This window comes from Cervus canadensis, chromosome 4 (assembly GCF_019320065.1).
Source record: "Cervus canadensis isolate Bull #8, Minnesota chromosome 4, ASM1932006v1, whole genome shotgun sequence".
NCBI classification, from domain to species: domain Eukaryota; kingdom Metazoa; phylum Chordata; class Mammalia; order Artiodactyla; family Cervidae; genus Cervus; species Cervus canadensis.
In genome coordinates, this window is record NC_057389.1 from 102,403,716 (window position 1) to 102,431,237 (window position 27,522).

General features: G+C 45.5%; 1 protein-coding gene across 3 annotated transcripts; it reads right to left on the reverse strand.

Annotated features, from left to right (window-relative positions):
- Positions 1–1,076: 1,076 nt before the first annotated feature.
- On the reverse strand, positions 1,077–27,417 carry CALR3 (calreticulin 3). Of its 3 annotated transcripts, XM_043467212.1 has the most exons (10): positions 27,225–27,376; positions 26,911–27,012; positions 20,512–20,715; positions 13,194–13,288; positions 8,209–8,397; positions 7,020–7,127; positions 6,812–6,940; positions 5,777–5,869; positions 1,401–1,572; positions 1,077–1,244 (listed from the first exon to the last, which is right to left on the reverse strand). In XM_043467212.1, exons 1-9 carry the CDS (start codon positions 27,313–27,315, stop codon positions 1,429–1,431), a joined length of 1,155 nt encoding a protein of 384 aa, XP_043323147.1. In that variant the 5' UTR covers positions 27,316–27,376; the 3' UTR covers positions 1,077–1,244; positions 1,401–1,428. The 3 variants fall into 3 exon arrangements, with proteins under 3 accessions (XP_043323147.1, XP_043323146.1, XP_043323148.1); XM_043467211.1 differs by having other exon boundaries at positions 1,077–1,572; positions 27,225–27,417; XM_043467213.1 differs by lacking the exon at positions 26,911–27,012 and having other exon boundaries at positions 1,077–1,572.
- Positions 27,418–27,522: the final 105 nt, after the last annotated feature.

Here is a 27,522-nt window from a genome sequence, read left to right on the forward strand (position 1 = left end):
TAGTTTGTTGTTGTTCAGTTGCCATTAAGTGCCCAACTCTTTGTAACCCCATGGACTGTAGCTCGCCAGACTCCTCTGTCCACGAGATTTCCCAGGCAAGAATACTGGAGTGGGTTGCCATTTCCTCCTCTAGGAGAACCTCCCAACCCACAGATCGAACCTGGGACTCCTGCATTAGCAGGCAGATTCTTCACCACTGAGGCACCAGAGAAGACTTCTGAGACTGATAACCCCTGATTACCTGGGAAGACCAAAATGATCCGGCAGCCGAGAAAGTTCAAGGTCGAAAGTCTGCCAACTTCCACCAAAGCCAGAACAAAAACTCGCCCAACCTTCACTTCCTGGTCAGACTTTTCACACCAATCATTTATCCACATGCTCAGTATCATTTCCAATTTTATTTGGCTTCCGTGTAACATGACTGAATTCCAAATTCCAAAATTGGTGTCCTCGATTTGATTATTCCTAACACAAATTTCTGTGTGAAAACAGAGCTCTTCAAAACAGAAGCCTCTATTTGTGACTTTTTCAAAGCAAGTCATTTAAGTGAAAAAAAATTAAACTGCAAAGTAATCACTATTTTCACGTGATAGAATGGATTTCATTGCTCTGTTTTACAGAGAACCAACGGCCATAGAAGTGGGCCACAGAGTGGGGGGGAAAGCATCACCTTCTTTATGGAATGTTAAACATCTGTGCACAAAGCCTGGGTTCTCTGGAATAACCAGCGTGCAAGGGAGGCATGCAAAACCTTTCCAGACCAAGGGTGCTGCATAAAGATTCCATACTGAAAAAGTTTCCCATATGTTATTAGGATCTTCCCAACCCAGGGATCAAACCCAGGTCTCCCACATTGCAGGTGGATTCTTTACCAGCTGAGCCACAAGGGAAGCCCAAGAATACTGGAGTGGGTAGCCTACCCCTTCTCCAGGGGATCTTCCCAACCCAGGAGTCAAACTGGGGTCTCCTGCACTGCAGGCAGGAGAGCAACTGATTTCTTTACCAACTGAGCTATCAGGGAAGCCCCAGTCATTTACAACCCAAAGCAATGAAGCATCGTTTCTCCTTTCTCAAAGTAAGTTTTACTACCTTTTTTCTATAAAACATTTGGGGTGGGGATTAAGAAGAGAGTGTGGTGTTTTTGGCCAGAGTCTCACTGGCCTCGGGCTTCCTCCAGCACTTGGGTTTGTCCAGAGGAAATGTTTCTGGGTACCAGGATGGGGGGAGGTTGGAACAAGGGGGACCTGGGGGGAGGGGAGGGGAGAGGAGATTCTCAGGGAGAACCATACCCACCCCACTGAGAAGAATAAGAACATTTTCAAAGAAAACTAGACAAATGACCACGCATGCGGACATTTGCACTTTTAAAGGTAGAATAAAGTAAAGAAACAAGGTTTTACCAGTCATCTTTATCTGGGGTGGGGATGACTAAAACTCGTTCCTTCTGTGGAATGCTCTGAAGCTATTTTCTCGCCCAGTAAACCTGCCCATGAACATGTCGTCCTCATCTTCCTCTTGGGCCTTCTTCACTTCTTCCTTGGCCTGTATGGCATCCATCTCCTTTTCTGGGCCCTGGGGAAAAAAACAAAGAGCCCGGTGCCCAGGGATTATGCTTTCTGAGGGCTGACTGGGTGTCAGCATACAGCCTGCCCCTGCCTCCACAACAGCTGGGGTCAACTGAAAAAGAACCCCCCTAGGATATTCAGGTCCCTATTCCTGGAACCTGGAAATGTAACCTTATATGGAGTAGGAGAGCACTTCCCAGGTGGCACTAGTGGTAAAGAACCCACCTGCCAATCCAGGGGATGAAAGAGATGTGGGTTTGATCCCTGAGTGGGGAAGATCTCCTGGAGGAGGGCATGGCAACTCACTCCAGTATTCTTGCCTGGAGAATCCCATGGACAGAAGAGCCTGGTGGGCTACGGTCCACAGGGTTGCAAAGAGTTGGACACGATTGAAACGATTTAGCACGCACACACAATGTAGGGGGAAAGAGCTTTGCAGATGTGATTAAATTAAGCATGTTGAGATGAGGAAATTCTACTGGCTTACCAGCTGGGCCCTAAATTCTATCACAGTGTTCTCATAGGAGAGGAGCAGAGGGAGATTTGACACAAACAGAAGAGGAGATGGCCATGTGAAGACAGAAGCAAAAACTGGAAGGATGTGGCCACAAACCAAGGAGCACCAGGATCCTTCAGACGCTGCAAGAAGTGAAGTAAGGGTTCTCCCCTAGAACCTTTGGAGGGAGCAAAGCCCTGCTGATGCCCTGATTTCAGCCCACTGATACTGATTTTGGACTTTTGGCCTCCAGAATTTGGGAGAATACATTTGCCATGGGCTTTTTTGTTTTTGACCAGCTTCATGGCATGAGGGATCTTAGCTCCTTGACCAGGGATCAAACCCAACTCCCTTATCGTGGAAGCTCAGAGTCTTAACCACTGGACTGCCAGGGAAGTTCCCATCTGTGATGTTTTAAGCCAGCAAGTTTGTGGTGATATTGTTATGGCAGCCCCAGGAAACAAATACCCGCTCCTTCTTCCATTTCCAGAGCACCTGGGCCTGTCTTTCAAACAGCTGACCAGTAAGGGAGAGATGAGAAGAGCCCTCAGAGCCTAAATGAGAAAATCCAAACTTGTGTAATTAAAAGAAAGGCCAGGACTGAGTGCAGACATGTCAAGGAGGTTCCCGAAGTCATTGCCGAAAAGAGTTTAGTAAGCCTTTGCGGCAGAAATCAGATTCAAGAAGAAATGGCTCATAAGAAAAATCCCTTAGTGATAACCACCTTTCATCAGTGAAGGGGAAGTTTCCCCCCGAAATGAAATGAAATGTTCAAAGTTTAAGCACCCACTTTGCAGCTGGTCCAGGATGACGGACATGACACGCTTCTATTGCTCTGATGTGTGGGGCCCTGCTGACCCAGGGATGGATGGCCCCTCCAAGGGGACTGAGTCTTAGAGACAGTCAATGACTGAAAGAACTCCTTTCATATGTAAGCTACATCCAGAGCTCACATCCCTAACCACCTCCACTACTGGGCTTTTTATATTCAGGGTTGAGATCTCATCTGAATTATCCCATTGCCAGGTGCTAGAGAACTAGTGCCCCAGGGCCCACTGAAATTCTTAAAACTAGCCAATCCTAAGCCTGTTTATCCTGCTTCATCTACTCCTTCCTGCAGAGACTAAACCACAGTTTTTCGCTCATATCTTCCACCCTTTCCCTCTGCCTCTTGACCAACCCTGGTGCTTCCCCATGTGGCCCTGCATGGCATGGCATGGCCTGGCCGCTCCTCTCAGGATCTGTTAGTAAAACAAACTATCTTTTTGATGGTGGCCACTTCCTGGTCTGGAAGTCTTGCCATACCTGATTAACAACAAAACTTACATCTTAACACACAGGTGTTACATCTTAACACGCAGGTATTTTGGACTTCCCCGGTGGTGAAGACTCTGTGCTGCCAATGCAGGGGGGCTAGGTTTGATCCCTGGTTGGGGAAATAAGATTCCTCATGCCATGCAGTGGGGCCAAAAGATTTTTTTTTTTTTTAATTTAAGAACACAGGTATTTCACAAATGAGGATATCCAAATGGCCACAAAAGCCATGAAACAGTGCCCACCTCCATTCCTCATCAGAGAAATACACACAAAACTAGAGAGAGATACCACTACACACCTATAGAAACCCATAATCCCCAGTGCTGGGGAGACTGGAGGAAGTGCAGAACAGTGCGGCCCCTCGGGAAACAGTCTGGCAATTTCTCATAGAGTTAAAGGCACACCGTGCAACTCAGCAAACCCCACCCTGGGTTTTAACCAAAAGAAATAAAAGCGCTCATCCACACACACAAAAAAAACTATATGCAAAATTGTTTGCAGCTTTGATTATACGGTTAAAAATTGGAAAGAACCCAAATGTCCATTAGCTGGTGAGCAGATAAACTACTCAGTAAGATGGAGAAACAAAGCACTGATGAAACCCCAGTAACATGGAGAAATCTTGTAGACTCTGGGCTTGGTGAGAGAAGCAGACTCAGAAAGACTCCATGCCTCCAGTGGTTAAGACTCCACGCTCCCAGTGCAGGGGGCACAGGTTCAATCCCTGGTCAGGGAACTAGGATTCCACGTGCCTCACAGTGAGGCCAAAAAAGAAAAAGACAAAAAAAGAAGACCCTACACTACATGATTCAATTTATATGACATTCTGGAAAAGGCAAAACTGTAGGGGCATAAAAACAAGGGCCTACTGTACAGAACAGGGAACCACTATATTCAACATCTTGTAATAACCTATAAGGAAAAAAGAATCTGAAAAAGAATACAGAAACACACACACACATAGAGAGAGAGAGAGCACTTTGCTGGATACCTGAAACTAATACAACATTGTCAATAAATTATACTTCAAAAAAAAATCCAATAGGGACGATATCAGACCACCAGTAGTTGCCAGAGTAGGGGAGGGCTTGGCTACACGGAGACTTCTGGGGGTGATGAAATTGTTCTGGGCTTGCCAGGTGGCACAGTGGTAAAGAATCCGCCTGCCAATCCAGAAGATCCAAGAAAATCAGGCTCGATCCCTGGGTTGAGAAGATCCCAGGAGAAGGAAATGGCAACCCACTCCAGTATTCTTGCCTGGGACATCCCATGGATGGAAGAGCCTGGCAGGCTACAGTCCATGGAGTTGTAAAGAGTCAGACACGACTGAACACACACGCACGAAATTGTTCTACATCTTGATTTTTAGTGGTATTTTCATAACTATAAATGTTTGTCAGGATTCACAGAACTGTACATTTCACAGCACATAAGTCAGACTTCAATAAATCCGACTCATCAGCAATTGACAGTAATGCCTAGCATGGCCAAAGAGTTACATTCCCTTCTGCATTGAAATTCTCATCCATGCAGAAGGGAATGTAAATAGGATGACACGCTGGAAACTGTTTGAGTATGAACTGGTGACTGTTCTGTCTACTCCTGGCCATGTGGCCACTGAAAGACAGGTACAGGAATGACGGGAACCAGTTTATCCCTGAGGCCACAAGTTGCAAGCATCCCAAAGCCGCATCCACGGAGAACAGACACATAGCTTCTAGAATATTCACAAAGGAAGGACAAGCTACTGCTCTATGGAAAAATACAAATGAGCCTCATGACACGGCCTGAATGAATAAAAAATGGGTAGCTACATTGACATGAATTTCAAAAGGAAGTCAAATCCATCTGCAATGATGCAATAGTGGAACTGCCGTTCCTCTGAGGGTGAGTGTCGGCTAGGAGGGGACATGAAGAGGCTCCTAGAGCTTTGGTGATGTTCTATATCTTGATCTGGGTGGGGTGTTTATTATAGAAAAAGTAAAACACCTTTTTCTATATGTGAGACTCAAGTGTGGAAATAAATGAATAACAAAAGCAAAGTTCATTGTGTTCATGGACTTCCCTGGTGGTCCAGTGGTTAAGAATCCACCTGCCAATGCAGGGGACACAGGTTCAACCCCTGGTCCGGGAAGATCCCACATACAACAGGGCAAATAAGCCCACACGCCACAGCTACTGAGCCTGCGCTCTGGAACCCATGCTCTGCAACAAGAGAAGCCACTGCAATGAGAAGCCCTCGCACTGCAACAAAGAGCAGCCCCCACTAACCGAAAGTAAAGGAAACAAACGTACAACAGTGAAGACCCAGCACAGCCAAATAAATACATAAATAAACGGCTGGCTTCTTAAAAAAAAGAAAGAAAAAACAAGAAAAGGTTCATTGTGTTCATCATACCTTGGTTTCACCCCAGGTGGCCTTGCCAAAATTCTCAGCATACTCTTCGTCATCTGTGATCAGGAAGTTATCAAAGATGGTTCCGGATCTCACCTGTGGATGAAGATAAGACCTTTGTTACTGGTGTGGAAAATGAAACTGTCCACAAAATAAAAACTGCTGTGATTTATTCAGTACTGTCACAGTGATTAGCTGTCGATATCAGCACAGGCTGAAACCCTTTTCTAGAACGTCAGTTCCCTCCAGGGCACTGTCCTCAAACTTGGCTGTGTGGGGGGTCCACTGAGAACACTGACAAGACTGCTGATGCCTGGCCTCACTCCCAGGGATGCTGGTTTAGCGGGTCTGGGGTGCGACCTGACATAGAGGCTTTGAAGGTCTCCCCAGGGACTCGAGCATCCAGTGATGTTGGAGAATCACTGATTGAGAGCCTCCCTGTGCAAAGTGTGAGCCATGGATGGGCAGCACAACATCGCGAGGGATTCAGGACCTCAGGCCCCACCCCGGACCCACTACGTCAGAACCTGCAGTCTTATCCTAGAGCTGACAGGCACCACAAGGCCAGCTCCAGGCAGAATTCCAGGGGGCGTGGAGGGCAGACAAGAAGTGTCCAGAGGGCAGGAAGGATGTCCGTTTTGTCTAGGGCTGCAAGTTTTGGGTCTGGGTAGGGGTGCCAGGTGCACGATAGGAGCAGAAGTTCAGGCTGCAGTTCAGAGCTATTAAACTAGAGCAAGTTTAAAACCCGGCGACTTGCACATCCCTCGCAGTCCAGTGATTAAGAAGCCACCTGCCAACGCAGGGGACACGGGCCTGATCCCTGGTCCTGGAAGACTCCATATTCCTCGGGGCAGCTAAGCCCACGCGCCACAACTACTGAGCCCTCGCTCTGGAGCCCAAAAGCCACAACAAGAGACGCCACCACCACGAGAAGCCCACACTCCACAGCTAGAGAGTAGCCCCTGCTCGCTGCAACCAGAGAGTCCACACACGGCAATAGAGACCCAGTGCAGAAACAAACAAGACAAAACGAGCGACCTGCCAAAGCTCCAGTCCAATGGCACCAATGTTCTCAAATTCTGAGAGATCGTATTCGGTCAAATAGTTGTTTTTCATCTTCTGATGGAGCCACACATCTTTGTCTATGCCCTCAGGTTTCAGGCCATCCTGCAAGACAAACCATAAGCGGTGGTCCCCGGGGACACGGGAGGGAGGGGCTGGCAGGAAGACGATGCCACCCACGCACCTGGTAAGGAGGCTTCTGCAGCATGGCCGCCTGCCAGTCCCCGTCCAGCTCGCTGTTCCAGTCACTCGGCTTGCTGGCGCTGGCGTCCAGAAAATGCTTCTCCCAGTCCTTCAAATGTGTGCAGGGGGAGAGAGTTAGATGCTCAGCTTTGAGAAAGGAGATCTGCCAAGAGGCAGAGGCAGGCCTGTGACCCCGGGTGCACTTTTCTCTTCCTCAGCTTGATGGTGGAAGAGCTGAGTGCTGGGGTTCCTAACCTCACCAGGGTTTCGATCACAGCCTGCAGTTTGCAGTCCTTTTGGTTAGACAGCATCACTGACTCAATGGAAATGAATCTGAGCAAACTCCGGAAGGTAATGAAGGACAGAGGAGCCTGGCGTGTTGCGGTCCATGGGGTCGCAAAGAGGGGGACAAGACTTATTGACTGAACAACAATAGGAAACTAATACACAGCTGTTACAGTCATGGATGCTTGGTTGTCAGTCACAAGTATGATGCTCAAAATACTACGTTCAAATACAGAATGAAAAGAAAATCATTTTAATAAAGGTTGCTGATGCATTTTCCTTTTTCAGAAAAAGACATTGGTTTGTGACTTCCCTGGTGGCCTGGTGGTTAAGACTCCATGCTCCCATTGCAGGGGTCATGGGTTTGATCCCTGGTGAGGGAACTAAGATCCCACATGCCACAACTAAGGCCTGGCACAGGTGCAAGCATGCTCAGTTGTGTCCAACTCTTTGCAACCCCATTGACTGTAGCCCACCAGGCTCCACTGTCCATGGGATTTTCCCGGCGGCAATAGTGGAGTGGGTTGCCATGCTCCCCTCCAGAGGATCTTCCCCACCCAGAGACTGAACTCAAGTCTCCTGCAGTGGCCGGCAGATTATTCTTTACCACTTGAGCCACCTGGGAAGCCCAAGACCTGGTGCAGCCAAATAAATAAAAATAAAGATTTTAAAAATATCGGTTAAGAAAACAAACCCTTCTTGCTTTCATCTCAAATACTCTTAACTCTTTCACAATACCCTGAAGTACGCAGCTGTGTGGCTGGTTTCAGCGCATACGCTCTAGAGAGGGTGCCTCGTTTTACTGTTGGCATCATCCCTACCAGGCGCGCAGCAGTTGTACGGCCCCTGGGTACTTACAAACTACGCTTCACACTTTCTAGCAGCTGTGCGGGGAGAATCCACACCTGGGATTTGTCCTTGGCAGCCTGGTCCCAACCCTCAGCCTCTGCTGATGCCTTCTCCGTCTTCTTCAGCGATGTTAACTGCCAGTCATACTCGATGCTTCCGGATTCAATCGATTGACCATCAATTTTCACTTCATAAGTGAGGTCTGGTCTTAAAACCAGGGTGTAAAGGTGTGTAAAGCTATCAACCTGCGTGTTTTGGGGGGGAGAAGAAGAAAAGAATGAGACCCTCGATGTTTCAAGGCAGGTCGAGGTAAGCAGTGCATGTTGTCATGGCTCAAAGCCTTACCGTAAACACAAGCAGAGGCACTCTAGAAAGGGGGCTGACCTGACCATGAACGGGTGTCCTACAGAAGAGTCACCCCTCCATAGAGCACTTCCTCACTGCTGGTGGCCCTCCCTGTGTGGCTGATCCCTTTTCTATGCAAAGGCAATTGCTCTCACCTCTAACCTCCTGGGCAATCATGATGGGGAAAGTCGGTGTGAACCAGGGGACCGTTGCGTTGTTTGACTTAGGAAAAGTTGTACGGAAAACAACTTCCTGTTCAGTATTCCGAAAGATACCAACATGGGGGAGAACTTCGTAACACTATCCTGATGAGCTGTCCAACAATTGAAGCTTGGCTGGGGCAGGCCTGGTTTCTTTCTTGGGCATGGTTAAAAGCCCAGACTGGACATAAGGAAAGCATTTAACATTCAATAAAGGAGGTCTGGAGACTTCCATGGTGGTCCAGTGGTTAAGAATCTGCCTTGCAATGCTGGGGATGAGGGTTGATCCCTGGTCAGGGAACTACATAAGGGGGAGTGACTAAGCCCGCGTGGGCCGCAGCTCCTGATCCCGGGTACCACAACTAGAGATCGTGTGCCACAACAAAAGATCCCAAGGATGCAACTAAGACCTACGCAGTCAAATAAATAAATTAAAAAAAAAAAAGACTCTGTGCTTCCACTGCAGGGGGCATGGGTTCAATCCCTGCTTGGGGATCTAAGATCCCTCAAGCCACACAGTGCGGCCAAAAATAAATAAAATAAAGGAAGATTGGAAGGCGGGTGGGAGGGTGCCTAGGGAAGCTGGGGGTTCCCAGGATGTGCCAGTCACCAGCAGAGGGGACCCAAGCACCATACCCTGGCAGCAACAGTCTCACTGGGGGTACATGGGCAATGCTCGTTCCCAGGTCAGCCCTGATCTGCTGCATTGGAATTCAGCAGACCTCTGGTCACTTTCACAGGCCCTCCAGGGTCTCTGACACCACTCAGGTTTGAGAACCACCGCCCCAGCACAAAGGCCCTGACAGGAGGAGTCTGTCCCTGCTAAAGGCGAAATCAAAACACTTTCAGGGGGCTTCCCTGGTGGCTCAGTGGTAAAGAATCCACCTGCCAATGCTGGAGAAATGGGTTCAGTCCCTGGTCCAGGAAGATCCCACATGCTGTGGAACAACTAAGCCTGTGCACCACAATTATTGAGCCTGTACTCTAGAGCCCAGGAGCCGCAACCACTGAAGCCCAAGTGCTCCAGAACCTGTGCTCTACAACAAGAGAAGCCACTGCAATGAGAAGCCCGCGAACCCCAACGAGAGAGTAGCCCCCCCTCGCTGCAACTAGAGAAAAGCCTACATAGCAATGAAGACCCAGCATGGACAAAAGTAAATAAATAAAATTAAAAAATTTTTTTCAGTACCCCTTTGGTCTGCCATACTGTGTGGCCAATAATTCTATCCAGAATCAGCACTATAGTCTATTCCGCGTCTCTTTCAGCCTTTGTAGTCCACTCTGACAGCTGAATGCACGATTCTTCCAATGCTCTCCCCTTGCTCTCTGCCTGCCTTTGTCTCCACTCACCTTTCTCAGCTTAGAGTTTGAGCTTGCTGGCCCCACGGCTGGCACCCTCTGAGATTTGGCCACAGGCTCAGAGCCTGCTGAGGGATAACAGCTACACTCACACTTAGGCAAACAGCTTCAAACCAACATCCTTAATCCCACCTGTCAGCCAAACTTCAGGTTCCAAGTTTCCAGCAATTTACTCTTCACCCATGTCACAGGAGACTCGGGTTCAATCCCTGGGTTGGGAAGACCTCCTGGAGGAGAAAATGGCAACCCACTCCAGTAATCTTGCCTGGGAAACCCCATGGACAGCAGAGCCTGGCTGGCTCTGGGGTCGCAAAGAGTCAGACATGACTGAGTGACTGGGCACACACACGCATGCTTCCTCAGCGTTAACCCAGATTTCACAACCAGCTGCTCTACACACGACCCCTGAGTCGGCCCTGACCCCTTTCTTGGCCTTTATCTCCCCTCCTATTTAACAGCAATGCTGCTGAGGGTCATCATCCACCCTCAACATCCACATTCCAAACATCACCAAGTCTTTCGGACCCCACACAGGAATCATCTGTCAAAAATGTTCCCAGGTTCCAGGCTTCCCTGATGGCTCAGTGGTAAACAATCCACCTGCTAATACAGGACACACAGGTTCCACACCCGGTCGGAGAAGATCCCACATGCCGCTGAGCAACTAAGCCGGTACACCACAACTATTGAGCCTGTGCTCTACAGCCTGCGAATTGTGACTGCTAAAGACTCTGACCCTAGACCTGTGCTTTGCAACAAGAGACGCTACCACAGTGAGAAGCCCATGTACTGCAACTGGAGAGCAGCCCTCGCTCGCGGCAACTAGAGAAAAGTCTGCGCAGCAATGAAGACCCAGCACAGTCAAAAGTGAAATGAAATAGAATGCCCCTGGTTCTGCACCCTGCTGAAGCCTTGATCTAACAGTCGCATCCATCTCTCTACCTGTTGCATTCTCCTTCCCTCCCCAGAACATCCGAGGTATTTTTCTAACAATGCAGACCAGACCTCCTCCGTGAAAACCCCGGAGGGCTGACCAGTACGTTTCTTTTACAGCACCTTTTACAGCATCGCAGAGAAAATCGGAGCCCCGTGAAGACAACCGTACTCCTCACCCAGGAGGCCCTAATGCTGATTAGCTGCTACGATCTGAGGCTCCAAAGCTCCCTCAACAGACTCATCTCTTATTTTTCTAGCAGGCTGCAGAAATAGCAGCACCCATCCGAGGCATCATCGGCCTGCCAGTGCCACCCAGGGCCCTGTAGGCTTGCTGCCTCCAGGTGACCCAGTTCTGTCCTCCCAGGCACCGTCCAGGCCAGAACTCACAGCTCCGTCTGGTAGGGTCACCCCCTTTCATTCTCCCACACCTGAGTTGCCGTTGAACAGAGTCAATCACAAAGACGTGCCCACTGGTCCAACACTAAGGCAGAGGAGGAAGACTTGGAATTTGAGCTCCTCCTCACTCCCCCAAGGGAGGGTGTCAGGTCTTCATATACAGGGGTACCTGCTGACCCTTTCGAACCCCCAGGTCGGCAGGTGGGACCCCGAGAGAAACCACTCTGCAGACAGAGACTCACTGGGGCTTTGCAAGGAAGCCACACTCACTGCTCAGGGCTGAGTAAGAGACAAGAATGGATGCTCCCTGACTTCACGGGTGGCGCAGTTGGTAAAGAATTCACCTGCAATGCAGGAGACCTGGGTTTGAACCCTGGGTCAGGAAGATCCCTTGGAGAAGGGCATGGCAACCCACTCCAGTACTGTTGCCTAGAGAATCCCAAGGACAGAGGAGCCTGGCGGGCTACAGGGCACAGGGTTGCAGAGAGTTGGACGTGCAGAGAGCACGCATGCATGTATGCTTCCTCTCCTTGCTCTCAATAATCTTGCAACACACTGGCGTCCTGCCCAGATTCCCAGAGGCTATGGGTGCTGGGGATTCCTCAGGGGACGAGTCCCTACTTCCTGGTGCTTACCTTCAAAGTGGGGGCTGCACACCGGGGAGGGTACTTCTTCCCAGGCCCAGACACCAGGGACTTAATGCAAGTTGCCTCTTTGGAGAAGCCTGGGGCAGGGTCATTGAGTATAAACAGGCCCTAAGACCTAAAGGGTCATTTTCACAGGATCCTCTGGGTATAAAGGTAAAGGATGTATGCGTTCATTTTAGAAATATTCCCATTTTAAAATGTTTTGGGGGGCTTCCCTGGTGGCCCAGTGGCTGAGACCCTTTGCTCCCAATGCAGGGGGCCTGGGTTCGATCCCTAGTCAGGGGACTAGATCCCACATGCTGCAACTAAGATCCCACATGCTGCAACTAAGACCCAGTTCAGCCAAACAAATAAATATTTAGGAAAAAAAAAGTTTTGGTATTTGGAAGATTAATTCCTCCAGAGTGATTTTTCATCCTGAATGTTTCATTCCTTAATGATGATGGATGTGCATGCGTGCTAAGTCGCTCAGTCATGTCTGACTCTTTGTGGCCCCATGGACTGTAGCCCTCCAGGCTCCTCTGTCCATGGGATTTTCCAGGCAAGAATACCGGAGTGTGCCATGCCCTCCTCCAGAGGATCTTCCAGACCCAGGGATTGAAGCTGAGTCTCTTGCATCTCCTGCACTGGCAGGTGGGTTCTTTACCACTAGCGCCACCTAAGAAGCCCAATGATGATGGGGGCTGAAATGCCACCATTCTGCTGTAACCCTTATGAAGCAAATTATAAATGGATGTCACAGCTCAGGGTGAGAAGTAAGTGTGCCCTTCTGGTGGGAGGGGAGTTTGGGGGAGCATGGATACACGTCTATACACACACACACACACACACACATATGACATTGTTAATCATTGTCAAACTATATCCCAACATAAAACAAAAAGTTTAAAAAAACTGTAAATTTAAATTTAAAATAAAATAATTTTTCATCCAAAAAAAAAAAAAAAAAACACCAAAAGACTTCAGAACCCAATCCAATCCAAGTTGTGGACAAGTGTCTCTAATGGGCCTGCTAAACTGGAAAGTGGGGACAGGACAGACAAGGCTCACCCCCATGGTTCCCCTAAATATTTTAAGGTAAGAACTATTTTCTACAAACTTCCATTAGCATCTTTTCAAGAATTAACATGATCACCAATTTAACAGGAAAGCATTTACCTTACACCTGATTGATTTCTTGTTTGCATGATACTGATTCTTGAAATGTAAAATAACATGAACTGTCTTGATGTCAAATCCACAAATATCAGGTCCTATAAAACAAACAAACAAAAATTAACCGCTCTCAAATTCCTTCCGTAATACATCACCACAGCAATATCCCCACCATTCTCCTGAAACAGTAAACAAGACACAGAGAGCGTACATGTCTGGGAATAATCAGATGCCCGCAGGGAGATTTTTTAAATGGACAGCGACACTCAGGTCAGGTCACAGTCACTGCAACCACTCTGAACTCAAGGCTAAGCCAGCAGGTGAGGAAGAAAAGGAAGGTCTAACAGTCTGGTAAGCGTCCCCACCACATGCAGTCTGAACCTCAGACCCTCCCTCAGAAGCTCTGACCAGGGTCCTGCGCCCACAGGAGGGCTCCAGAGCTGGACTGACTGGCTCTGATCCCAACCATCTCTCATGTTGAGACATATTTGCAAATAACATATTTGCCTCTCCTGCCTCAGTGTCCCAGGCTATACAATGGGGGTGTTAATCTTCACTCCACACAAAGCTATTTTGCCAATTCAAGGGGCTAATGTATGTAAAGCTTTTAGTATGGCAATGCTCAACATTTATTGTTATTATTGTTATGCTCCAAGAAAATATATGCAAATATAGATATTCTTTCTTAACGATATCCCCACATCATGAGCAAAAGAGAGGTTACGATCAATATGTAGATTCTGATGCATGGTGAAGTCTGTAAGAAGTTCTGTTCAATGATTTTGGGGATTTCCCTGGTGGTCAAGTGCTTAAGACTTTGCAGGAGGTGCTGCATCAGGGAGATAAGATCCCACACATCTCATGGCCAAAAAACAAAGAAACATAAAATGGAAGCAATATTGTAACAAATTCAATAAAGGTTTTAAAAGTGGTCCACAACAACAACAACAACAAAAGCCTTAAAAAAAAAACACAACAAAGTTAATGATTTTTATAAATTGGTATGAGATCAAGTTTCAGTCACTAAGGAAATGGAATTCTGTAGGATACTTTATTCCTTGCTCAGAGACTAAGAAGTTCTGAATATTCTAAGCAAGGTTTACTGGAGGGATCTAGAGAATCTGTCAAGCCTTCCGAGAATGTTTGGAATTACCACCCAGCTGCGCCTTCACTGACTTGAAGCGGTAGGAATGTATGAGAGCATCTGCGTGTCTTTCTGTCTCAAATCGAAGTCCACCATATCTGTAGACCCAAGCCTGTACCCACCCTCGTGAACAAACTCTGTAAACACAAGCAGGTGACTTCAATTTCTTCTAGAACCTGTAGTGATGAACCTCCAGATTAAATAAGAGATAACTAGGCTGCACATTATTACTTAAAGAATATTAACAATTTATCAGAGTAGACGCGCTGTTGAACTTAGAAATAGCATCCTACAGGAGGAGAAAAAACACCACATCTATCTCCCAGTGGAGTTCCCTGAAGATGTGTTGTTTATGAAATTTTTTTTTTTTTTGGTTATTGCTGGAAAAGAGTTTAATTAAAAAAAAAAACAAAAGCTATGTGAACTATTTGTATGAAAGTCTATTACCTTGGATAACCTCAAATATGCAGATGACACCACCCTTATGGCGTAAAGTGAAGAAGAATTAAAGAGCATCTTGATGAAAGTGAAAGAGGAGACTGAAAAAGTTGACTTAAAGCTCAACATTCAGAAAACTAAGATCATGGCATCTGGTCCCATCACTTCATGGCAAATAGATGGGAAAACAGTGGCAACAGTGACAGACTTTATTTTTTTGGGCTCCAAAATCGCTGCAGATGGTGATTGCAGCCATGAAATTAGAAGACGCTTACTCCTTGGCAGGAAAGTTATGACCAACCTAGACAGCATATTAAAAAGCAGAGACACTACTTTGCCAACAAAGGTCCATCTAGTCAAGGCTATGGTTTTTCCAGTGGTCATGTATGGATGTGAGAGTTGGCTATAGAGAAAGCTGAGTGTGGAAGAATTGATGCTTTTGAACTGTGGTGTTGGAGAAGACTCTTGAGAGTCCCTTGGACTGCAAGGAGATCCAACCAGTCCACCCTAAAGGACATCAGTCCTGGGTGTTCACTGGAAAGACTGATGCTGAAGCTGAAACTCCAATACTTTGGCCACCTCATGCGAAAAACTGGCTCATTGGAAAAGACCCTGATGCTGGGAAAGATTGAAGGCAGGAGGATAAGGGGATGACAGAGGATGAGATGGTTGGATGACATCACCAACTCAATGGACATGAGTTTGAGTAGGCTCTGGGAGTTGGTGATGGACAGCGAGCCCTGGTGTGCTGCGGTTCATGGGGTCAAAAAGAGTCGGACATGACTGAGCGACTGAACTAAACAGAACTATTACCTTGGGATTGGAACATGAAATTTATTTTTCCCTCGAAATTGGTCAGAAATTTCTTCTCTATCTCTAAGCACCTACACGCTTTTACTATTAAACTCAGCTTCAGAATGTGCCCAGATCTGACCAGAAAAATCTGTTTTTCTGGTTTTTCCATGAACAGCATTCATAAAATAGCTATGCAGGAATGGATTTTTGTGAAGAATGGAAGCATATGGGCTCTGAAGTGGGGCTGACCTGACTTTTGGGCAAGTATTTTAATCCTGCTGAGCCTCAGTTTCCTTATTTGCAAAATGGGGGCCACGTTACCCATTTCCAAGGTCTTAAACATAATCTAAGATCTCATAGTTAAGGTCCCTGGAAGGGCCCAATGAAACATATTCCTCTCTTTCTCTTCAATACCTGCAAGCTGCTCTCAAATCAAAAACTGCAGCTAAGAAATCACAGGAAGTGTTCTAAGAGTGACACAATGGGTTTGAGCGAAATGTAACTGATTGTGAGTTAAAAACAAAATAATACAGAAAACTTTAAATATCTTTTTTACTCCAAAATACGCTGCTTTGCAATTTACATGTAGCAGACATGTTGAATGTATTTAAAGGTAGTATTTAGGTGGGTATTTGCAGTTATTTTGTTTACCAAATCTAACTAAATCAAATATTTGTGAAATCATCTCTAATTTGACAAGTGGTAATGTTTTTTTTTTTTTTTTTTTTTGCCAGATATCTCTGCCATCCTGTTTTGAGGGAATAATCACCATAACTCAAATTGAGCCACTTAAAAGTCTTTTTTAATCTAAAGAAAGACCTTTTTCATTTCAGATTTTAAATTCAAGAGTAAATGTGAGACATGGCAGCATGCCAGGCCTCCCTGTCCATCACCAACTCCCGAAGTGTATTCAATTGAGACAGTGATGCCATCCAACCATCTCATCCTGTGTCGTCCCCTTCTCCTGCCTTCAATCTTTCCCAGCATCAGGGTCTTTTCCAGTGAGTCAGTTCTTCTCATCAGGTGACCAAAGTATTGGAGTTTCAGCTTCAGCATCAGTCCTTCCAAAGAATATTCAGGACTGATGTCCTTTAGGATGGACTGGTTGGATCTCCTTGCAGTCCAAGGGACTCTCAAGAGTCTTCTCCAACACCACAGTTCAAAAGCATCAATTCTCCGGCACTCAGCTTTCTTTGTAGTCCAACTCTCACATCCATACATGACCACTGGAAAAACCATAGCCTTGACCAGACCGACCTTTGTTGGCAAAGTAATGTCTCTGCTTTTTAATATGCTGTCTAGGTTGGTCATAACTTTCCTTCCAAGGAGTAAGCGTCTTTTAATTTCATGGCTGCAGTCACCATCTGCAATGATTTTGGAACCCCAAAAAATAAAGTCTGTCACTGTTGCCACTGTTTTCCCATCTATTTGCCATGAAGTGATGGGACCAGATGCCATGATCTTAGTTTTCTGAATGTTGAGCTTTAAGTCAACTTTTTCAGTCTCCTCTTTCACTTTCATCAAGATGCTCTTTAATTTTTCTTAGCTTTCTGCCATAGGGGTGGTGTCATCTGCATATCTGAGGTTATTGATATTTCTCCCGGCAATCTCAATTCCAGCTTGTGCTTCTTCCAGCCCAGCATTTCTCATGATTTACTCTACATATAAGTTAAATAAGCAGGGTGACAACATACAGCCTTGACATACTCCTTTTCCTACTTGGAACCAGTCTGTTGATCCATGTCCAGTTCTAACTGTTGCTTCCTGACCTGCATACAAATTTCTCAAGAGGCAGGTAAGGTGGTCCGGTATTCCCGTCTCTGTAAGAATTTTCCATAGTCTGTGGTGAACCATCCAGTCGAAGGCTTTGGCATAGTCAATAAAGCAGAAATAGATGTTTTTCTGGAACTCTCTTGCTTTTTCGATGATTCTACAGATGTTGGCAATTTGATCTCTGGTTCCTCTGCCTTTTCTAAATCCAGCTTGAATGTCTAGAAGTTCTTGGTTCATGTACTGTTGAAGCCTGGCTTGGAGAATTTTGAGCATTACTTTACTAGCGTGTGAGATGAGTGCAATTGTGCAGTAGTGTGAGCATTCTTTGGCATTGCCTTTCTTTGGGATTGGAATGAAAACTGACCTTTCAAGTCCTGTGGCCACTGCTGAGTTTTCCAAATTTGCTGGCATATTGAATGCAGCACTTTCACAGCATCATCTTTTAGGATTTGAAATAGCACAACTGGAATTCCATCACATACACTAGCTTTGTTTATAGTGATGTTTCCTAAGGCCCACTTGACTTCGCATTCCAGGATGTCTGGCTCTAGGTGAGTGATCATACCATCGTGATTATCTGGGTCGTGAAGATCTTTTTTGTATAGTTCTTCTGTGTATTCTTGCCACATCTTCTTAATATCTTCTGCTTCCATTAGGTCCATAACAGTTCTGTCCTTTACTGTGCCTATCTTTGCATGAAATGTTCCCTTGGTATCTCTAATTTTCTTGAAGAGATCTCTAGTCTTTCCCATTCTATTGTTTTCCTCTATTTCTTTGCACTGATGACCGAGGAAGGCTTTCTTATCTCTCCTTGCTATTCTTTGGAACTCTGCATTCAAATAGGTGTATCTTTCCTTTCCTCCTTTGCTTTTCGCTTCTCTTCTTTTCACAGCTATTTGTAAGGCCATTGTTTTATTTTTTTCAAATATTCTCTCTGCTCCCTTTTCTCTCTCCTCTCCTACGCAATCCCCACAGTGCATATGCTGGTTTGTTTGATGGTGTCCTATAGGTCCCTTAGGCTCTGTTTGCTTTCCTTCTGTCTTGTTTCTTTCTGCTTCTCAGCCTTGATCATTTCCACTAACCTATCTTCAAGTTCTTGGATCCTTTCTTCTCTCTGCTCAAATCTGCCTTTGACTCTTCTAGTGAACTTTTCAGTCAGATGTACTTTCCAACTCCAGAATTTGATTTTGGGTTCTTGTTAAGTTTACTATATCCTTGGCTTTCTTTCTTTCTTTTTTTGCTCTTTTCCAATCTCCTTGTTGTATTTCCATTTTCTCATATTTTTCTTGACTTTCACTACATCTTCATTTAGTTCTTTTAGAATCATTCAGACAGATATTTAAGTCTAACAGGGCTGTCATTAGGTCTTTTTACCAGGGACAGTTTATATTGATTTTTTTTTTTTCCATTTGAATGGGCCATACTTTCTGGCTTCTTTGTATACTTTGTGATTATTTGCTAAACACTGGACATTTGAGTCTAATGCTAACTCTGGAAATTGGATTCTCCTCCTTCAGTAGGCTTTGCTTTGTTGTTTTTGGTTTTTTGCTTGATTTGTTGAAGGTTCACTCTGTACCAAGGGTCAGCCTGTGGCATAAACAGGGCTTTCTCAGTTTTTTCTGAGTGTTCTCCTGGGTATGTGCATTCACTTTTTAGCTTCCCTTGCATATGCATTTGTTTTTTTAATGTCCTAGTCTTTAATGCCTAGTTTCCTAAAGGGGGAAAGGTGAAAAATGAAGGGTAGGAGGGGAGGGTTCTAGCCCTTTTAGTCTCCTGGGAATCATTTCAGCTGGAAGAGGAGAGGCTTACGACAATGTATGGAGGTGTAACAACAATGGCTAGCCATCTGTTTTTCCGTGCCTCTACCATCAGAAGCAGGAATCAGCCATCAGATCTCAGAGCTTTGATATCTGGAGGACAGGATGCTTTTTGCCTACCCTGGTTCCAGTAGAAGTTGCTCCAGGAATAGGGTGCACAGCTGTCTGTCAGCCATGTGGCTACAGGTGGGAGATGGGTAGGTACTACCATGCAAAGAGCTGAAACTCACCGACAGTGACCTCCCCAGTCTTCTGCTGGAAGGTGCGATACTTCCACTGACTCCAGAGTTCCATAATAGTTACATCAGAAAGATTCTGCCAGTGCAACTGTTGTCTAGGTGGGGAGACAGATTCCTGGTACTTCCTATTCCCCCTTCTTCCCAGACTCCTCATTCCTAAAGGTTTTTGAATCCACACACTTCAGTTATGTCTAGTTCCTATAGCCAAATGTGGTCGCTTCCCAATTCCAGCACAGATGTTAATTACTCCTGGTGTTAAGAGACATTTAATGTATTCTAGCAGTCAACAAGCTTTTTCTGTAAGGATCCAGACAGTAAATAGTTTTGGTTTTGTGAACTACATATTCTCTGTCATGACCACTCAGTTCTGCCACTGCTGCTTGAAAGCCGCCATAGACAAGATGTGAATGAATAGAGCGAGGCTGCATTCCAATTAAGACTTCACTTGTGGACACTGAAATCTGAGTGTCTATTATTTTTATGGATCAAAAGTACTGTCCTTTTTTTAATCATTCAAAAATGTTGAAAACCTGAGAGTTCCTTGGTAACCTAGTGGTTAGGATTCTGGGCTTTCACTGCCATGGCCAAGGTTCAGTCCCTGGTTGGGGAAATGAGACCCCCACAAGCCATGCAGTGTAGCAAAAAAAAAAAAAAAAAAGTTAAAAATCCATCCTTGGTTCACCAGCCAGAATACACAAGGCTTTGGGCTGACATGGCCCATGGTCAAGGTATACATTCCTGAGGTATTCAAAATACCTGGGCTATATAAATATTGGATAAATAACTTTCTCCCTGGAACAACAGAATGGTACAGTTGCCTTTTTGCTATATTAATTAAATCTGTGTGTTGGCATGCCAAGGCATTTCAGTCGTGTCCGACTCTTTGTGACCCCAAGAACTGTAGCCCGTCAGGCTCCTCTGTCCATGGAGTTCTCCAGGCAAGAATACTGGAGTGGGTTGCCATGCCCTCCTCCAAATTAATTAGGTTTAGCAGTACTAAAAACCTTTAGTTAGATATTCTCAACACAACTTGAGCAAAGTCAATCTAAGGATCCTATAGGTGGAAGGGTTTTCAAAAATCATCAGAAATGGTTGTCAGCACTATCGAAACTCACCAAACATAATATAATACTGGGACTTCCCATTCAGGTTCTTCTGATCCACGTCTGCAGGGAACAGCTTAATGTAGCCCCCTCCGCAGTCCATCTTCTGCTCGTGTTTCACTGTGTACTGAATGATCAGAGTCTTCCCCTTATTGCTAAATGGTTTGAACCGTGCCGAGATGGCGTAGAATCGGCTGTTTTGTGTGGTTTGCAGACCTTTAAATAAAAAGTACTCATGAAGGAATAGGAATGACACCACTCAGCAAGGCAGGAATTAAATGGCTATCCTCCCCGACCCCTGATAAACCTCCCAACCGTTTATGTTGATCCTGCACCTAGAGCACATCTATACGATAATATGCGATGCGTGTGTCACTAACGGGCTCTCTGCTGCCACAGAACTTCCATCTCACATACCCATGTTTGTGTTTTTGTATTTAATACACCAGTTAAGTCTTAAGTTATAAGAGCGCTTCAGTTCTAATGGACAGATATGCAGTCTAATTAAGGATAAAGGATTCATTTTGTTTCCCTTCATTTTCCAAGGGGTGGGAATATACAAGGAAGCTTTGTAGAACTGGGTTAAAAAATGGAGCATTTGGGGACTGCTCTGGTGGTCTAGTGGTTAAGAATCTGCCTGCCAGTGCAGGGGAAATGGGTGTGACCCCGATCCAGGGAGATTCCTCATGCCGTGGAGCAACCAAGCCTGTGCACCATGACTACTAAAGACCATGTGCTCTAGGGCCCACGCTGCAGGAAGAGAAGCCGCAACGAGAAGCCTGCACACCACAAGTAAAGAGTAGCCCCCACTCGCCACAACTAGAGAAAGCCTGAGCACAGCAACGAAGACCCGGTGCGGTCAAAGCTAACTAACTACATAATCTTTTAAAAAATGAAATATTGCCATCCGCAGCAACAGGGATGGATCTAGAGACTGTCATGCTGAGTGAATAAGTCTGACAGAGAAGGGGGGATATTCTATAACAGCCCTTATATGTGGAATACATATTCAAAAAATGATACAAATGAACCAACAAAACAGAAGGAGACTCAACAGACTGAAGAGAATGAATTGGCTGCAGGGGGAAGGATGTGGGGAAGGGATGGTTAGGGAGTTTGGGATGGTCATGCACACACTGCTACATTTAAAAGGATAACCAACAAGGCCTACTGTAGAGTGCATGGAACTCTGCTCAGGGCTATATGCCAGCCTGGATGCCAGGGGAGCCTGGGGAGAAACAGATACTTGGGTATGTATGGCTGAGTCCCTTCACTACATTGTTTGTTAACTGGCTATATCCCTATACAAAATACAAAGTTGAATAAATAAATACATGGAGCAGTCTACTTCTTTAGCTTAATTCTCATCATAAAACAGCTACTTTAGAGACACAATGGCTAAAGGAGAATAGAATGCTGATCTGAAAAAAAAAAAAGGTGCTTCACTGCATGGGGTGAGTTGGTTCATAGGTGTCATCTGTGTAGTGGCTATTTTTATGAAGAAAATCATCCTTTTGTCATGTGAATCATCTTATACAAGCTTAGTCGTTTAAGACCAAACTCCCTTTTTCAGCAGCCACACAGCTCTGAACCAATTCCTTACCTTACACTGGACCATAAGACAAACCTGACAACAAGGACCTACTGTAATAGCACAGGGAACTACACTCAGTATTTTGTAATAACCCATAAAGGAAAAGAACCTGAAAAAAATATATATACATATATAACTGAATCACTGTGGTGTACACCTGAGACTAACATGATACTATAAATCAACTATCAACTATGCTTAAATTAAAAAAAGACAAACCTGAAAACAGCCAGTCTTCTTATAACTTACCCTTCTGTGCAACATACTCCTGTCCCCATAACTGCCTATGCTGAGAGCCATCATTAATGAACCTGGCATTCTACATCAGTATGTCTAAGCCTGAATTCACAGTTGACTTCCCACTCCCACACCTATCTCTCTCTTCTCCATTCTCCCCCCACCCATCTCTCTCTCAGGTGATCTGCAGTCCCTCCCGCTACCATCCAGGCAATTATAAGGCCATCTGGTCATAGCAAACACCCTCTTCCAACAACACAAGAGAAGACTCTACACATGGACATCACCAGATGGTCAATACCGGAATCAGATTGATTATATTCTTTGCAGCCGAAGATGGAGAAGTTCTATACAGTCAGTAAAAACAAGATCAGGATCTGACTGTGGGTCCCAAATTCAGACTTGAATTGAAGAAAGCAGGGAAAACCACTACACCATTCAGGTATGACCTAAATCAAATCCCTTACAATCATACAATGGAAGTGACAAATAGATTAAAGGGGTTAGATGTGACTGACAGAGTGCCTGAAGAACTATGGATGGAAGTTCGTGAGATTGTACAGGAGGCAGTGATTAAGACCACCCCAAGAAAAAGAAATGCAAAAAGGCAAAATGGTTGTATGAGGAGGCCTTACAAATAGCTGAGAAAAGAAGGGAAGCGAAAGACAAAGGGGAAAAGGAAAGATATAGCCATCTGAATGCAGAATTCCAAAGAATAGCAAAGAGAGATAAGGAAGCCTTCCTCAGTGATCAATGCAAAGAAGCAGAAGAAAACAATAGAACGGGAAAGACTAGAGATCTTCCCTGGTAGCTCAGTTGGTAAAGAATGCTTCTGCAATGCAGGAGACCCTGATTCGATTCCTGGGTTGGGAAAATCCGCTGGAGAAGGGATAGGCTGTCCACTCCAGTATTCTGGCCTGAAGAATTCTATGGACTGTATAGTCAAGAGTTGGACACGACTGAGCAACTTTCACTTTCAGAGATCTCTTCAAGAAAATTATAGATACCAAGGAACATTTCATGCAAAGATGGGCACAAAAAAGGACAAAAATGGTATGGACCTAACAGAAGCAGAAGATATTAAGAAGAGGTGGCAAGAATACATAGAACTATACAAAAAAGATCTTCATGACCCAGATAATCACAATGATATGATCACTCACCTAGAGCCAGACATCCTGAAGTGTGAAGTCAAGTGGGCCTTAGAAAGCATCACTACGAACAAAGCTAGTGGAGGTGATGGAATTCCAGTTGAGCTATTTCAAATCCTAAAAGATGATGTGGTTAAAGTGCTGCATTCAATATACCAGCAAATGTGGAAAACTCAGCAGTGGCCACAGGACTGGAAAAGGTCAGTTTTCATTCCAATCCCAAAGAAAAGCAATGTCAAAGAATGTTCAAACTACCACACAACTGCACTCATCTCACATGCTAGCAAAGTAATGCTCAAAATTCTCCAGGCAAGACTTCAACAGTACATGAACCAAGAACTTCCAGATGTTCAAGTTGGATTTGGGAAAGGCAGAGGAACCAGAGATCAAACTGCCAACATCTATAGGATCATTGAAAAAGCAAGAGAGTTCCAAGAAAACATCTACTTCTGCTTCATTGACTAAGCCAAAGACTTTGACCGTGTGGATCATGATAAACTGTGGAAAATTCTTAAAGGGATGGGAATACCAGACCACCTTACCTGCCTCCTGAGAAATCTGTATGCAGGTCAAGAAGCAACAGTTAGGATCGGACATGGAATAACAGAGTGGCTCTAAATTGGGAAAGGAAAATGTCAAGGCTGTGTATTATCGCCCTGCTTATTTAACTTACATGCAGAGTACATCATGAGAAATGCTGGGCTGGATGAAGCACAAGCTGGAATCAAGATTGCCGGGAGAAATATCAATAACCTCAGATACACAGATGACACCACCCTTATGGCAGAAAGTGAAGAAGAACTAAAGAGCCTCTTGATGAAAGTGAAAGAGGAGAGTGAAAAGTTGGCTTAAAACTCAACATTCAGAAAACAAACATCATGGCATCTGGTCCCATCACTTCGTGGCAAATAGATGGGAAACAATGGAAACAGTGATAGACTTTATTTTCTTGGGTTCCAAAATCACTGCAGATGGTGACTACATCCATGAAATTAAAAGACACTTGCTCCTTGGAAGAAAAGCTATCACCAACCTAGACAGAATATTAAAAAGCAGAGACACTACTTTGCCAAAAAAGGTCAGTATGCAGAGTACATCATGAGAAACCCTGGGCTGGATGAACAAATTGGAATCAAGATTGCTGGGAGAAATATCAATAACCTCAGATATGCAGATGACACCACCCCTACGGCAGAAAGCTAAGAACTAAAGAGCCTCTTGATGAAAGTGAAAGAGGAGAGTGAAAAAGTTGGCTTAAAGCTCAACATTCAGAAAACTAAGATCATGGCATCTGGTCCCATCACTTCATGGCAAATAGATGGGGAAACCACGGAAATAGTGAGAAACTTCATCTTGGGGGGCTCCAAAATCACTGCAGATGGTGACTGCAGCCATGAAATTAAGACACTCCCTCCTTGGCAGGAAAGTTATATTAAAAAGCAGAGACGTTACTTTGCCAACAAAGTCCATCTATCAAGGCTATGGTTTTTCCAGTAGTCATGTATGGATGTGAGAGTTGGACTACAAAGAAAGCTGAGCACCGAAGAATTGATGCTTTTGAACTGTGGTGTTGGAGAAGACTTTCGAAAGTCCCTTGGACTGCAAGGAGATCCAACCAGTCCACCCCAAAGGAGATCAGTCCTGAGTGTTCACTGAAAGGATTGATGTTGAAGCTGAAACTCCAATACTTTGGCCACTTGATGTGAAGAGCTGACTCATTGGAAAAGACCCTGATGCTGGGAAAGATTGAAGGCAGGAGAAGGGGACAACAGAGAATGAGATGGTTGGATGGCATCACCGACTCGATGGATATGAGTTTGAGCAAGCTCCAGGAGTTGGTGATAGAAGCCTAGAGTGATGCAGTCCATGGGGTTGCAAAGAGTTGGACACGACTGAGCCACTGAACTGAACTGAAGGCCATCTGCCTCACCCCACTCCTCAGCTATCACCATCACCTCTCAGCACCTCCCTTCTCTGTCTAGTTAACTTCTATTGATCTTTCCATCCATGACTTCTATGTCCTGATCCTGGGAGACCACAGTGAGGGGTCGAATTAACCAGTATACTCAGTGCCTTGCCTGTATCTGCTCTCAGTAGACATGTGCTAGAGTGAATGAAATGCAGAGTCTAGAGTCTCAGCTTTTCAGGTTGGAGGAAGGAAAGCTATTGTGGGGGAAAAAAACAAATGACAACCCCACTCCTTAGACAAGCTTCATAGAACTGGTTATTTTCACTCCATTTTTTCCATTACAGCCTGACAATTTGGAGCAATGTGTATCTATGAAGCAATGCAATTACATTCCAAAACCAGAGGTTGCCGGGTGTTAGGGCAAGATGGTGTAACAGGGCCAAGATGGAAGACGAAGGAAAGTGAATGGAAGGTGGTGAAGAGGGGAACTTTTCATCTAAATCAGGGGTTGGTAAACTTTTTTTCTGTTAAAGCCAGGAAATAAACATTTTACACTTTTGAGAGTCTGAACTACACAATTCTGCCTTGAGAACTGTAGCCTGAAAGCAGCTGCAGACTGTATGCAAATAACTGAGCATGGCTGTGTTCCACTAACCCTTTACTTATGGACTGTGAGATTTCAGACACTGCAGGGAACGTTGTATAACTTTAATGCATCATTAAATACTATTTCCCTTCCTTTTTTCCCCCAACAACTAAACAATGAAGTGGGGACTCCCTGGTGGTCCAGTGGTTAAGAATTCGCCTTGCAATGCAGGAGACAGAGGTTCAAGCTCTGTTCTAGGAACTAAAACCCCACACACTGCAGAGCAACTAAGCCAGAGAGACAAAACTAGAGAGCTCATGCGTGGCAAGAAAAAGATCTTCTTGCCAGGGAACGGAAGCTCCCGCATGCTGTGACTAAGGCCTGAGGTGGATTAAAGAAAAAAAACTTAGAAATCTAGCTGGGTGCATAAAAAAACAGGCAGTAGTTTGTCTACTTTTGATCACTAGGAATGAGAAGCCAGAATGGAGGTTATTCGTGGTACCAGAAGGCTACAGACTTGGAGCAGGGTGGGGGTGAGGGACTTGCCTCTGGGGGTGGAATTGGGGCCTGAAAGTTCCTATCTTGATCTGGGTGTGCAGTCGTAAACTATATTCATTCTGTTGGACCCCCTAAGATCCATCCACTTGACAGCATATAACCTTAATTTTCTTTTTTTAAACTTGAAAATAAAAATGAGAAGTATCTTCTAATCTTTTTCCTTCCGGAGCCTAAAGCCCACGGGTCTCCAAACCCATCTGACTAGTGCTTGTAAAGAGACATCATCTTGGTCTCTTCTAGAGAAAAGACAAAACGACCCTACCAGGCCTGTTTCCCGAATTGTGAAATGGGTGTTGGGGTGGGCCACACCTACCTTGAAAGGTTGCTATGAGGCGTTTAATATTCATTTAATTAATCTCACGATTCCTACACTAACCTTTGTCTTTCTCTTTATGACCATAAAAATTCCCGGAGGAGAGTCTAAAATGCCCAAATTGGGAGTCATTAGTGGAAGGCACCCATCGGTTCCGCCAGCGCTCTGTAGGGGGTAAATAACACAGGTTAGGGCTGAAAACTTAATTTGTGTCTTGGGGAGAATGATGGGGACGCTCGAGGCTTCGAAGCTTCAGGGTTTTGATACCACTGATCCTTCGTCTAAAGGCCGGCGCCAAATGGCAACTCAGGCCATCCGATGGGCAACGGGGTATGCGGGAGCTTACACCCCCGCCACCATCGGCGTCGCCCCTTCACCTCCATCTAGAAATTCCTCTTGGAAGTAGACGGTGGCCAGCGCCACCCGCAGCACACAGATTGCCCAGAGCGGAACTCGAGCCGCGGCCATGGACCGTGCAGCACCACTTAGTCTCACAACTGCCTCTTGCGCGTCCAGCGGTCTCCGCGGCCCGCCGGGCCCGTCCTGGAACTACAGCTCCCGTCACGCCTCGCGATTATGACCCGAGACTCCATTGGGCTCTGACGCGCGGTGCACGCCAGGCCCGCCCCAAAACTACCACTCCCACGATGCCTTGCGATTGTGACCTGGAGTGCT